The 13690-nt window shown below is 42.6% G+C and overlaps 1 protein-coding gene across 11 annotated transcripts in view; it reads left to right on the top strand.

Moving 5' to 3' along the window:
- The window catches only part of ankrd6b (ankyrin repeat domain 6b), a 49744-nt gene that overhangs the window by 29397 nt on the left and 6657 nt on the right, over positions 1-13690 (top strand). For 9 of the 11 annotated variants that reach the window (XM_039782440.1, XM_039782432.1, XM_039782436.1 and 6 more), the window contains 6 exons: positions 568-645; positions 8087-8191; positions 8296-8409; positions 8584-8730; positions 10499-10651; positions 13166-13279. In XM_039782440.1, the coding sequence (XP_039638374.1) occupies positions 568-645; positions 8087-8191; positions 8296-8409; positions 8584-8730; positions 10499-10651; positions 13166-13279 (711 nt within the window). The remainder of the gene's footprint in view (positions 1-567; positions 646-8086; positions 8192-8295; positions 8410-8583; positions 8731-10498; positions 10652-13165; positions 13280-13690) is intronic. The other 2 variants (XM_039782441.1, XM_039782438.1) reach the window with 1 other exon arrangement.

Genomic DNA, 13690 nt, shown 5'->3' with positions numbered 1-13690 from the left:
ACCACTAATGCCTATATAAAAGCATCCAAAGAGCATCATGTCATGGGACCTTTAAAAAACTAAAAAAACTATCCAGAAAGAGAGGAGGTATGTCCATTGAGCCGCTCGGACACTTTTGATGTGAAACACCAGGATGTGCTTAATTTACAGTAGCCTCAAAATAGCAAAGTGGAAGCAACTGGACATTATTAATGTTTGAAAACTGTATTTCATAAAAAGAGGAACTCAAAGAGCTAAGAGAATGTTAGTAAGACATGACTGTGGAAATAAACTGAATACTGAAATGATTGAGAAGAGGTAAACATGAAGGACGGGTTGTGTTAGTGTAAGCTGGATCTAGAAACGAAGGCTCTTCCACATCTCTGGTAATTCTGTCTGAGCCATGTTGTGTGTGTGTGTGTGTGTGTGTGTGTGTGTGTGTGTGTGTGTGTGTGTGTGTGTGTGTGTGTGTGTGTGTGTGTGTGTGTGTGTGTGTGTGTGTGTGTGTGTGTGTGTGTGTGTGTGTGTGTGTGTGTGTGTGTGTGTGTGTGTGTGTGTGTGTGTGTGTGTGTGTGTGCGTGCGTGCAGGCAGGTCACACAGCTTTGGACCAGGCCAGAGAAAACAACAACCCAGACGTGGCTCTCCTGCTGACCAAAGCCCCCCAGGTAGAAGAAGCAGTCCAGATATGTCTGTGCTCATACTACATACGTGATAGCTTTATATTACCTCCTATGCAATGCAACACCTTTTCTTTTCTTTGTTTTGTATTGATTTATATTTTCAAAGAGTTCCTTTCTTTCTCTCATGGTTCTTTGGGTACGATTTGGAAAATGACTAAATCAAGATCAATAACAGCTCCTGTCTGAGTAAAACAGTTATTGTAGTTTCTGTAATATTGTTTGAGATGCAAATATTCCTGGCTTAGACACCAACCGTTTGTATTTTAAATCAGGTATGAACACTTTGGTGTAAAACTAGCAGGCTTTTACCTTAATTGGAATTTCAAATCAATTTTCTATTTTCTTTATTTTGTTAATGTAGAAACAGGAAGCAATACACAGTAAAGTCATCAATCAATGAAAGAATCATTTTATCTGATAGTTAGCAGTTGAGACAGACAGGAAACCTGACGAGCAACAAAGATTGACCCAAAGGCCTTCAGACCACTAGGCTGCTCCTTTTCTCACAGTTTTAGAAGATTGGGGAAACTATTATATATTTTTCTAATTAATACCAACTCACTAAAGCTGCCACTCAAGTGTTTGAGAGGTGTTATTATGAATCCCACACAACGTCTGGACAAGTCCCGCCCTACGAAGCAGCCCAATTGGTTGGTGTTAGGCATTGACCTTGAATGGTTAAGGTTAGGATAGCCGATTGGTCAGGGGACAGGACCTGAACAAATGGGGTTTCGTTACCTAGCGTAAGCATGGACTCCTGGCCAATAGTAGCGTGTGAATGCTATTAAAGGGCGGGCCTATAGATGTTGCGTGGGTTCCATAATAATGCGCAGAGGTGTCAAAAGTATTCACATTACATTACATTACATTCACATTCATTAATCAAGTAGAAGTATAGATACCAGGGTTTAAAAAGACTTCTGTAGAAGTTGAAGTATCAACTCAAGCTTTTTACTCAAGTAAAAGTGTAAAAGTACTGGTTTCAAAAGTATAAAAGTATATACTTAAAGTATAAAAGTAAAAGTAATGTAAGGGGAAAAAAAATGAAATTAAGGACAAAAGCTTAGCCCGCCCCACAAGGGCCTATAGTGCACTACCCCACCTCCACAAAAAAAGGAAGCACCTTGTTCAATTGTATTTGTCTGTTCAAAAATATAAAACAATAAAAAGTTGATCTTAAAAACAAAAACAAAAAGGAGCACATTAAAGAACGGCTTGTGTATTGCTGCTGTCGAGAGTAGTGTTAACTAGCTAACGGTAGGCTAACGTTACCTGCTGTCAGGTGTAGTGTTAAGTAGCTAACTGTAGGCTAACGTTACCTGCTGTCAGGTGTAGTGTTAACTAGCTAATGGTAGGCTAACGTTACCTGCTGTCGAGAGTAGTGTTAACTAGCTAACGGTAGGCTAACGTTACCTGCTGTCTAGGGTGACCAGACATCCCGGTTTGACCGGGACAGTCCCGATTTTCAGTTATGTGTCCCGAGTCCCGACAAAAGCCTGTCGGGACGCTAAAATGTCCCGGTTTTCACCAACCACTATGAAATTGTCCCGGTTGTCAGCAATTACATAGCCGACGTGGTCTTATTATAGCCCGATCATTAACTAAACCCATGTAGAAAGACTAATAAAGCGTATGATGTGTGTGTGTGTGTGTGTGTGTGTGTGTGTGTGTGTGTGTGTGTGTGTGTGTGTGTGTGTGTGTGTGTGTGTGTGTGTGTGTGTGTGTGTGTGTGTGTGTGTGTGTGTGTGTGTGTGTGTGTGTGTGTGTGTGTGTGTGTGTGTGTGTGTGTGTGTGTGTGTGTGTGTGTGTGTGTGTGTGTGTGTCAGTCAATCGTAGCAGTCTGCGTCTGCATAGGCTGCGTTACAATGTATATTTGTAAACATTGTTGCTATGCGGCTTTCTTTTTTCTCGTTTTAACAATGGCTACACTACGAAATGCCGAAGAGAAAGTCAGCATTCACTAAAGATTTGCAAAGGGCTTACCCCTTCCTCCGCGAAGTTCTACACACACTGCAAAACCCCTGTAAGCCACGGTGGTAGCACAGATGTGAAAGACCATGTTAAAACAGCAAAACATAAACGGTGGGTAGAGGCAGGAGTTAGCAGCGTGGCCACCTACTTTAGCAACGTTGGTGCTGGAAGTGCCGAGCTCAAGCGGGCTTCTGAGGAGGGGACATTTGTGTATCATCTGGTGACCCACAACCAAAGCTTCAGGTCCATGGACTGCACGGCGGGTCTGATAAGAAAATGATGATGAGCACTTCACTTGTGCACGAACCAAGGCTGAAGCAATCGTGACCAATGTCATCGCATCCCATGCCATGGATCTGGTAAAGGCTGACCTAGGAGCAGTTCAGCATGTATCTGTAGCTGTTGATGCTTCCAACCACAAGGCTGTGAAGCTGATTCCCATTGTGATACGCTACTTCAAGGATACAGAGGGGGTACAGGTGAAAATCCTGGATTTCACATCCATTCCAGGTGAGACGTCTGATATTTTAGTTGGAGAAGTCAGTCGCAGCCTCCGATCATTTAATTTGATGGACAAAGTAGTTGGGTTTTGTGCTGACAACACCAACACCAACTTTGGCGGAAAAGCAAGGGTAGGGGTGAATAACGTCTTCTACAAGTTGAATCAGGCCACTGCCAGTGACCTGGTGGGAGTAGGCTGCGCTGCACACATCGCTCACAACGCTCTCTAAACTGCCGCAGATACCCCTCCCTGCGACATTGAAAGCTTCATTGTCAAAGTGTTCGGACATTTCCACATCTTTACTGTCCGCACTGAGCAGCTGAAAGAGTTCTGCGACTTTATGGAACTCCAGTATGCCACTCTCCTGGGGACGAGTAAGACACGATGGCTGTCACTAGGCCCGGCTGTTGAGAGGGTGCTGAAGCTGTACCCAGCCTTACAGTCCTACTTCAGCTCTCAGGACAAGCCTCCTACCGCGATCATCAAATTCCTCGACGATCCGGTGTGTGAAGCATGGATGTAGTTCCTGCACAACCAGCTGTCACTATTCAATGACACAATCAAAATGATGGAGAAGCAGATGAACACAGCTGCTCATTCAGCCTGCTACCTTCGCACTCTCGAAGCCAAGCTTCTGGAGAGGAAGTCTGCTTCATTCACTGGCCTCAAGGTATGTATTATATACTCAAAATTCCTGCCTTACGTTCTAGAGTCTGACGTCAAAATAAAAAATTTCTAACTCCGTAGGCCTACAGTCTGATTTTCATCCAGTGACCAATGAGTCTTGTACTTTTGTGTTTACTTATTATTCTATTTTGGAAGTCAAATAGAAAATGGAAAAACAAGTGGTAGCCTAGCCTATATGTTTTTTTGAAGTATAGTCACTTGCTAAATGAAAATGATGCCTTATTTTAACCTATTTCAAGGATTAGGCTACAAAGACAATGTTGACTTACTGAATGGATAATGTAAAATGCAAAATACAATAAAGAAAAATAAATGTTCAAATGTTATTATTATTATTATTATTATCTTACATATAGGCTACCTAAAAAAATCTGAGGGGTATTTAACAATGGCAGAATTAAGAATAATAAGCGAGGCTTGACCTTTCATTGTCTGGTCATCAGCGCAAAACACCAATCCAGGATGAGTAGGAGCGACAATGTCGGACTAAGTAATTCATGATACGTGCTTGTTTTTCCTCCAAAAAAAAAAGAAAAAACAGATGGAATAAAAAAGACACGTAAAATAGCGTCATTCACACAAAGTGGGCAATCTCTTTTGATATAGGCCTAGACTAACAATGGGGAATGAATGGTTATTTCTGTAAAAAAGGCAGACGTGGGACCAACTGAATGCAAACATACCACATCATTTTCATTTAGCAAGTGACTAAATAACTTCAAAAAGTCACATACCACTTCTTTTCATTTTCAAATTCACTTCCAAAATAGAATAATGACTGAACGCAAAAGTACATGGACCGCAAAAGCCTTAAGGAAGTTAATCACCCTGTATGTGGCGACTCAAATTTATAAAATTTTTTGCGTGGCAATAAACTTGAAGCTGTATTATACAATTGTTTGTAAATTGATTTTAAAGGTGAAGAATCTTCTGAGCGCCCTTGATGATCCACAGAAGGCAGAGGATTTTCTCAAAACTGTCTGCACCTTTTACGACTGTTGTTCTTCATACATACGGGAATGGGGAGCATCGTTTAAGGAGATAGAGGTTCTCTCCTGGACCCTGCTCAACAGAGTCCCTGAATGGGATGAGGTTGAATCGTCCCTGCAGTATGTGTCATCAAAATTAAACCAATGCAACATTGACGAGAGCCAGCTGTTCGACGAGACCTCATCAGTGAGGGCGTACGCAACTGGGATGGTCGCTCAGTGGAACGCCGACGAGCGCTGGGTGTAAATGTTTGTGCATTTCAAAAGCAGGGAGATTCCGTTAAAAAATGTAGGTCTCCTTTGTCAGTTCGCCATGTGTCTACCGGGCACAAATGCTCCCGTTGAGCGGATCTTTTCGCTCATGAACAACACATGGACTGACGAGAGGAACCGCATGACCATTCCCATGACCATTCCCACCTTAAAGACGCTACTCGTCACACGGGCCAATTTTGCTGACACGTGCACAATTTCACAGTAGGCTTTCAACCAACATCTTGCTTCTTGAGCAAATTCACTCCTCTAACAAATATAGGGAATGAATGTTTCCAATAGGGAATCTGCTCTATCATATGATATTACATTTGTGTGTGTGTTGTTGTTAAGAATAACACTGGTAACACTTATCATGAATTCATGCATGAATTAATTGATTTATGTATTATTTATTTTGCATTATGTAATTAATGATGTATTACTGCATTCCTTAATATCCCATGAACAAATCATGAATTAATTCATGCATGAATTCATAATTCCATTATGAAATAGCCTTACCAGAAAGTGTTACTATAACTAGTTAGTTCAAGCCTGTGGCAGCAGTTTCAAATAATTTGTTTAGTTCCATGCAATGAAAAATACCTTTTCACAAGGTTTTTCAAAAGTTCAGTGGGTGCTATTTCCAAAACAATGCTTTAATTCTGAAAAATAAAGTTGGTCCCTCACACGAAACTCACTCAGTGTCTTTTAATTTTATTTCTTAGATATGTAGGATTCATACCAAGATAATTCATGAATATTAACTGACATACCCCATTATGTTGTGAGCAGTAGGCCTATGTGTGCTATTGGCAAAATTGTGTCTAATCTGTCTGTGTCTATGTCTGACCTGTGCTGGCACATGTTCACGTTAAAAAGCGTGTGCGTGCACGAGCGCTACGGTCACGCGCAAAGTGTCCCGGTTTCAGTTCCGGGAAATCTGGTCACCCTACTGCTGTCTAGTGTAGTGTTGACTAGCGTCCCGTGCAGCGATGTTTCAGTTCCCTCTAACGTCTGTTTTCGGAGCATCAGAGACAAGGGCAGACATTTAAGTGGCACCTAATAAGGCACCGAAATCTGCGTTGCTATTCGGTCCGGTAGATAATGGTTGTTAAGGCACCGGTGCCGTATTAGCACCGGGTCATGGATGGATCATGTACAAACCAATAGGGTGTCGGAATGGTATATGTTTATACTTCTCATCCAACCACAATCAAAGTCACTCTATCCGGATGGCGCGATTTATCTGGATAGGTGTTTTTTGAATGATGACAAACCGAAATGAAAACAAGCCAAACTGAAATAGGAGTAACGAGGCTATATATATATTTTTTTATTTATATTTTTTTATTAACTTTCTTTATTGGGAGCAATTTCACAGGCAACAGCATTACAGTTCCATGTAACAGAGAGGGCTTCCATCCTTTCATTTTTTCCCCTTGATCTTTTTATCCCTCCCACAGTCCCACCCCACCCGAGAGAGAACAATTCTCAAGGTAACTCGAAAATTGACATGTGAACAGTATAATATATCCATCCATCCATCCATCTTCGTCCGCTTATCCGGTGTCGGGTCGCGGGGGGAGCAGCTCCAGCAGGGGACCCCAAACTTCCCTTTCCCGAGCAACATTAACCAGCTCTGACTGGGGGATCCCGAGGCGTTCCCAGGCCAGGTTGGAGATATAATCCCTCCACCTAGTCCTGGGTCTTCCCCGAGGCCTCCTCCCAGCTGGACGTGCCTGGAACACCTCCCTAGGGAGGCGCCCAGGGGGCATCCTTACCAGATGCCCGAACCACCTCAACTGGCTTCCAGTATAATATACATAAAACAAAACAGATACATAAATAAGGACAATACTGAAATAAATAAATAGATGAAATAAAATGTTTAAAAAAATATATATATATATATATATAAAAAAAATATATAAAAAAAAATATATATATATATATATATATATATATATATAAAAATAGATAAATAAAATAAAAGGGTGGGTGGGTTTAGTCGTCACTGTCAGGCAGAGATGCTAAAGATTCAGTATAATTTAGGGTCTCCAAGTTATTTCAAATGCATTTAAGGAGCCATTGAGGGAAAATCTGAGCTTTTCGGACGGACAGGAACATCTCTTTCACCCATCTACTATGAGATGGAGGTTGAGGGTGTTTCCAGTTAAGGAGTATGAGACGCCTGGCCAACAGGGTGGCAAAGTTTAGAACGGTCTGCATGACTTTGGAAGACAAAGGCTGCAAGGGGGCACCAAACAAAGCCAAGAGAGGTTCCGACCAGAATGTGGCGAGCGTGGGACAGAACCAGAACATATGGGAATGGTCGGCTGGGGAATGCTTGCACCTATTCCAGGAGTCCGATACATTGGAGTAAATCCGAGACAGCCTCAAATTCGTATAATGAACTTTGTGTACCACCTTACACTGTAAGAGGCTGTGTCTCGCACAGATTGAAGAGGAATGAACTAGCCGTAAGACTCGTTTCCAATGATCATCAAGTTTTTGTTCCCAAGAGTCCTTGGGACTGGACTGCGGCTATTTTTAAAATGTAAGGAGTAGAAAGTACAGATAATTGCGTGACAATGTAAGGAGTAGAAGTAAAAAGTCTGTTGTAAAATAATTACTCCAGTAAAGTATAGATACCCAAAATTTCTACTTAAGTAAGGTCTTGACATCTTTGATAACGCGTTTGGGAGAGCTATGCTGACAGAAAGAGGAACTTGTTACTGTAAAGTAACTGCAGTCAGCTGGTTATTGGTGCAGTATGGGGACATCACCTCAAGGTAGAAATCACTTTCAACAAGTCTTCTCTTTTCCAATATCCAGCTACGTTTTAGTGAAAAGCAGTAAAAACTGAACGGTGAGCCTGAGTTATTTGTGACCTGTGGTGCGTACAAAATAATAAATGTTAAGTGTATATACCCTCCCTGATCATAGTGGTTAACTTAGCACACGTGATGATTCCACATGTGATTCCACATGTGATTTTGCCTCCCGCGTGTGTGTCCAGGTGCAGAGCTTTGTGCGTGGCCGGAGTGTGAGGAAGAGGAGAGACAAGCTGAAGGCCGAGGGCCGAGCTCAGTCTGTGCCCAGAGATGAGATGCTGCCCTGTAAGGTACAACCCCCACCACCGGCTCCAAGCTACTGTAAAGGACTGGGTTGGTATGTTGGTATTGTTTCAATGTCCTGAGTGCTTCACCTGTTTCTGTCCCCCTGCAGGACAGCGCCTCTGCTGCAGAGGACACCCAGAGCAGTGACCGAGCTGGCTGCAAACACGCCGAGGTGTCCCCGATCAACGCCAGGAGGGGACGGAACAGGAAGCACAAAGAGAAAGTAGGTCCCTGAAAACACTCCGTAATCCATCCAGACGTCCGTTTAGGGAAAAAGAAGCTAACCATTGCCATTTGTTCTGGACCGGGGAAGTCAATGAGTAGCGCTCTTCCTCAGTAACTGGTCGAGATGTGTGAGATGGATGATCCCTAACCTGTGGTGATGTTGATGTTTCAGCCACCTTTGTCCGACCCCCCGCGCCGCAGAGAGACCAGGCACAGCGAGAGGAAATGCAAACTGCCAGGAGCATCCATCCCCCCACATAACTATAAAGCCTATCAGCTGTACACACTGTACCGCGGCAAAGACGGAAAGATCATGCAGGTCAGTGCACAACACTCCCCTGTTTAGTCAGAGTAACCACTACTATTCATGTAGCTGCTCAGCTGTGTGTTCTGTGAACTCATTTTTCATGTCTTTATATATGGATGAGTGTTCTCTGTCACTGAACAACTGCGCTGCAGAGATTTAGGGGACTATTAACTAGGCCTACTACAAATTACCACCAGGGCCACAAACTGTTGCATCACCACTTGTTGTCAGTTCATAGTATATTTTCACTCAAGATAAAAAAAAGACCTGGGGCCTAAATCTTGAAAGGAGACTAGTTGAAGTTGGCTCCTGTGAGCTGAGGGCCGGCCTGCTGCAGAGCACGGCACCTGGATCATTTCATTTCATTTTCATTTTATTATTTATTTTGAACAATCAACAAAAAAAATTAAAACCACAAAATAAAACACAATCAGAATTTGACAAAAAAATAAAAAAGGATTAGTTCGAGAAGGAGCAAGAAGAAGCAAATAGCTTATTTGGTCCTCCTGCCCCTATTTCACAAAATCATATTATTACAAAGCAAATGGATATGCAATTACATCACACCATTTTTCAGGTCTTACAATAACTTACAACAATATACAACAATGCCTTTACATTATAATTCCATTCCTATGTTTCGGTCTATTCCTTTCTGTATTGGTTAAGTAATGATTTCTTTAATCTATTTTTGAACTGAATGATGTTATGGCTCTGTTTGATGTCATTGTTCAGTCCATCCCATAAGGTCGCCCCACAAACTGAAACACACATGCTTTTAACAGCAGTTCGCACAAGAGGTTGTTTGAACATACATAGTCCTCTTAGATGATATCCCCCGTCTCTTTCATTAAACATTGCACGTATGTTATGTATTTTCTTTAACTTTAAACTAATTGTGCAGTTTTAAATGTAACAATGTCCATAAATTGTGAATTCAAAAACAGATGAGTTGTGTGCTCATAATACCTGGTGTGATTTATTATCCTGATTGCTCTTTTTTGCAATGTGCAAATATTTTGTAAGTTGCTTTTGTAGGTATTTCCCCAAACTTCCACACAATATAACATATATGGTAAAATGAGTGTGCAGTACAGAATATGTAATATATTCTGGTTCAATATGTATCTAGTTATGCTCAATATACCAATACTCCTGGCCATTTTCATGCACAGATATTTAATGTGTGGCTTCCAGCACAGTTTGTGGTCAAGTACAACACCCAAAAATTTACTTTCATAGACTCTTTCAATTGTTTCGTTATCAATTACTATTGTAACATCTGTGTTTATAGTACGATTTCGAAATATTATGAATTTAGTTTTGTTCAAGTTTAAAGATAACTTATTTGAATCAAACCAAAGTTTTAATTTATTCATTTCATTTGTGACCATTTCCAACATCTGCTGCGATCAGATTCAAACGTGCCAATAACTCGACTACTGACCAATCAGATCACTGGAGAAATTGAGTCAGCATTCATACAGAATCCTGACACCTCACAACCTCTCTCTGTCTGTCTCTGCTGTAGTCATCAGTCTGCATTGATGAATCTACTTCAGGGCTATTTGACTGTTAAAAAGCGCTGTCTTGTAAACCCATGTGGGATGGGCCAAATGTTTGGCATGACAGAAATAATAATAAATGAATGGGTGTATGTAAAATACTGTAAGCTACCTTCAGTGCTCAAAGTCTTACTGTGGCTCCATAGTAAATACGGACATTTAGCACAAAATAAAAGTTTGGATTTCAGCCTGTCCATACTTGCCGTGTGTTGCAGGCTCCTCTGAATGGCTGCCGCTGTGAACCTCTGATCAGTAAACTGGAGAACCAGCTGGAGGCCACCAAGGAGGAGATGAAGACTGAAATCCACACGGTCCAAGACCTGATGAACAGCAAGATGGGTCAGCTGGACCGTAAGAACAAACACCAGGTAGCATCCACATGCTAACACAGCACACAGGGTTACTGCCTTTATCTTTGTCTTTAGGTCTCAACGGACACAAACAAGAGAAACAAGAAGGGTTGCAGGTTTAGTTATAAAACTAAATAAGGAAGGATTTATGCCCAACGAGGCATCCATTATCAGGAATTAACGGACGACGGCGAGGCCAGAACGGTCCATTAACACCTGATAAGGGACACCTCGAGGGAGGAGGAACAAATGATCCTCCATGTGTAACGTTAATGTCGGCTGCAGCCTGAAGTAGAGAGCTGAACAGAGAATGGGAGGAGACGTGATCACTGTGAAACAAAGTCAGTTCAGAGTGAAACTGACTTCCTGCAGCTTGTGTGTTAGCGCCATCCTGTGGTGTTCAGAGGACAAGGCACTGAAGGACTACACTCAGTGTTGGAAATACTAGTCACATTTTCTTTTAATGTAGCGCATTCATTTAGAACGGTAAACGGTCAGTCTCATCAGAACTCCTTTAGTAGGTGTCCTATAAAAGCTTCTATCAAAGAGCACCCAGTTGGTGATGCATGTTCTCTGAGCACCACTGCTCTCTGAGGAAATACAACGGTGGATGCAGGCAGGAATGCCCGATCAACAGATCAGAACAACAAAAGAAGCAGGTGTGTCGGCCAAAGCTCAACACAAGAGAGCCACATGAGACGTGAAGCAGATCCTAAAGATGGTTCCTCTACAGCTGACAATACAGCAATGAGGCTGCCTAATCATGCAACGTGATAGTTGAGGACATGGCACAGATGTTATAAAAAAGCTACTAGGACAGCACTCTAATCTGATAGTTTTTTGCCACACAACAGACATTTCGGGCAGCGCCCTTCCTCAGCGTGTGTGCAGTCAATTACAACCAATACTGCACACACAGGTGGATTTAATGCTGCGTTCATGCCACCTCGGAATAACAGGCACCACCACCGAGGTCACGGTGTTTTTCCGACTGGCAGCGTTCACATGGTCGGGATGCGTGTTCTTCTTCTTCTGTTATATTGGCGTTTGGCATAACAACTTTTTGCATGACTGCCACCAACGGTTGGCTGTAGCCTAGAGCATCAGAAGCTTGTACTACGAAGCAGGATTTGGCGTTAGCGAGCTAACTTCAGGTTCAACCTAGGATTTTCTGTATCACGAAGGTGGATCACTTGTTACCGGGTTCAATCACCGTGGTAACTCATGCTGAACACCTAACCTGGTCGGGAGCAGGTTATGTTGGAGATTAGAGATCAACTGGTGTAAAAGCACCGCCTACTGACCAATCAATACTCGGTTGATAACTGCGTCACCGTTCTTAGAAGATCAGGAGCTCTCTCTCTCATCGCTGCGGGGTGCGCACACAGAGAGAGAGAGAGAGAGAGAGAGAGAGAGAGGGAGAGGGAGAGGGAGAGAGAGAGATGCGCTCATAAAAGTTAAAACATTTAGAGACCGACAACCCCTTTAACATTCCCTGATGGGTATTTTTATGAAATATATAGATTTTAATGGGAGGGAATTACATTACATTTTTTATTTGCTCTCATGATTGCTTCCCACTTCCAGGGTTGCAACTGAAATAACAGGCTAAAGCAACGACAGTTTATGGAAAACACAAGTGTAACTATGGTAGATCTTGGTCCTGACTAGTCCTGGGGAAGTGATATTAATAAGTGTTGTGATTTAAAGCTTTCCTTCCTGTTTTAGGAAGCAGCGACTGTATTGCATTTTCCCTGTAAAACCGAGTCTATGTTCTTCATTTTTATGTAGAATTATAATTTGCTCTTCTTATATATAACCTAAGCGGCTCTGCTAGATGTTTGCGATTGGTCGTGGTGCGCAAACCCCGCCTCTTTTATGTGAACGCGCGCGTCTCTAGATTGGGAAACCCTGGGTTGACTGAACTAGTTGTTAACCAGCGTCGTGATGCAGCTTATGCTGGACCGCGGTTGTTAGGTTAGGTGAAGCCGGATAACTGAAAGAGATCCAAGGCACGTTGATCTTGCTTCGTAGTTCTCTGTTTGCGTGTAAACGAAGGGAAATGTCTCAGTTTGTAAAAATAACCATGTACGTGTAAACAGGGTCTTGAACATGTGAACACCATGGGCATCAATGTGCTGCTGTAGCATAGTGCTGTAGCCGCCCCCAGCTGCTCTAATGTTCCTCCACACATGACTGGGGACAAAGAACTTCTAATATATCCGGCTTTGCTGGGGAGCAAAATTACGAATCCCACTATGGCCACACCAAGACCCGCCCTAAAAAGCAGCCTGATTGGTTGGGGTTAGGCATTTCACCTTGAGTGGTTAAGGTTAAGATAGCCGATTGGTCAGGGGATGCCATTCCTCTACGGAGCTGGCTACATGTTGGAAAGGGACAACACAAAGGGTTGACAGAGAGCTGGAAGAACACTATTGTCTAAAACAGTTGAATAAAAATGTAACGTAACAAAGAAGAGCCTCCTTGGCTGCTGGCGTGGTTCTGGTTGCACTCATGATGTTTGTCCATCAGATCCGAGCTCTGGATAAGATGACAGTGGAGAGGGTTTCAGCAGAGAGGAGCGAGTGTGTGCAGAGGATCGAGCAATGGGCCCTGCAGGAGAGGCTGGAGGCAGAGAAGAGACAGGTAACACTAACACCCCCCCACACACACACACACACACACACACACACACACACACACACACACACACACACACACACACACACACACACACACACACACACACACACACACACACACACACACAACCCAGAACACAGGGTACACAGCACTGTGATGTATACCTGGGGTGTTTTCTTATTATTACACCATATAAGACAAGTACAAACCAAGTAGATAAACCAGGCTGTAAAAGGTAGAGCCTGTAGTGTCAGCGGGCTGGAGTTTGTAGTTCAGAACTGGTATTGGTAAAGCTGCTCCGAGTGAACATTTGGTTGCCAAACGTTCTTTAATTAAACAGTATGTGAAGAAATGTTCCCAGGTGTTAAGACTTGAGCACATAATGTACTTTCAAAAATATCCTGACATAAATGA

The sequence above is a fragment of the Perca fluviatilis genome, chromosome 18 (assembly GCF_010015445.1).
Source record: "Perca fluviatilis chromosome 18, GENO_Pfluv_1.0, whole genome shotgun sequence".
NCBI classification, from domain to species: Eukaryota; Metazoa; Chordata; class Actinopteri; order Perciformes; family Percidae; genus Perca; species Perca fluviatilis.
The sequence above is the reverse complement of the archived record's forward strand: the minus strand, read 5'-3'. Positions and strand labels throughout refer to the sequence as shown.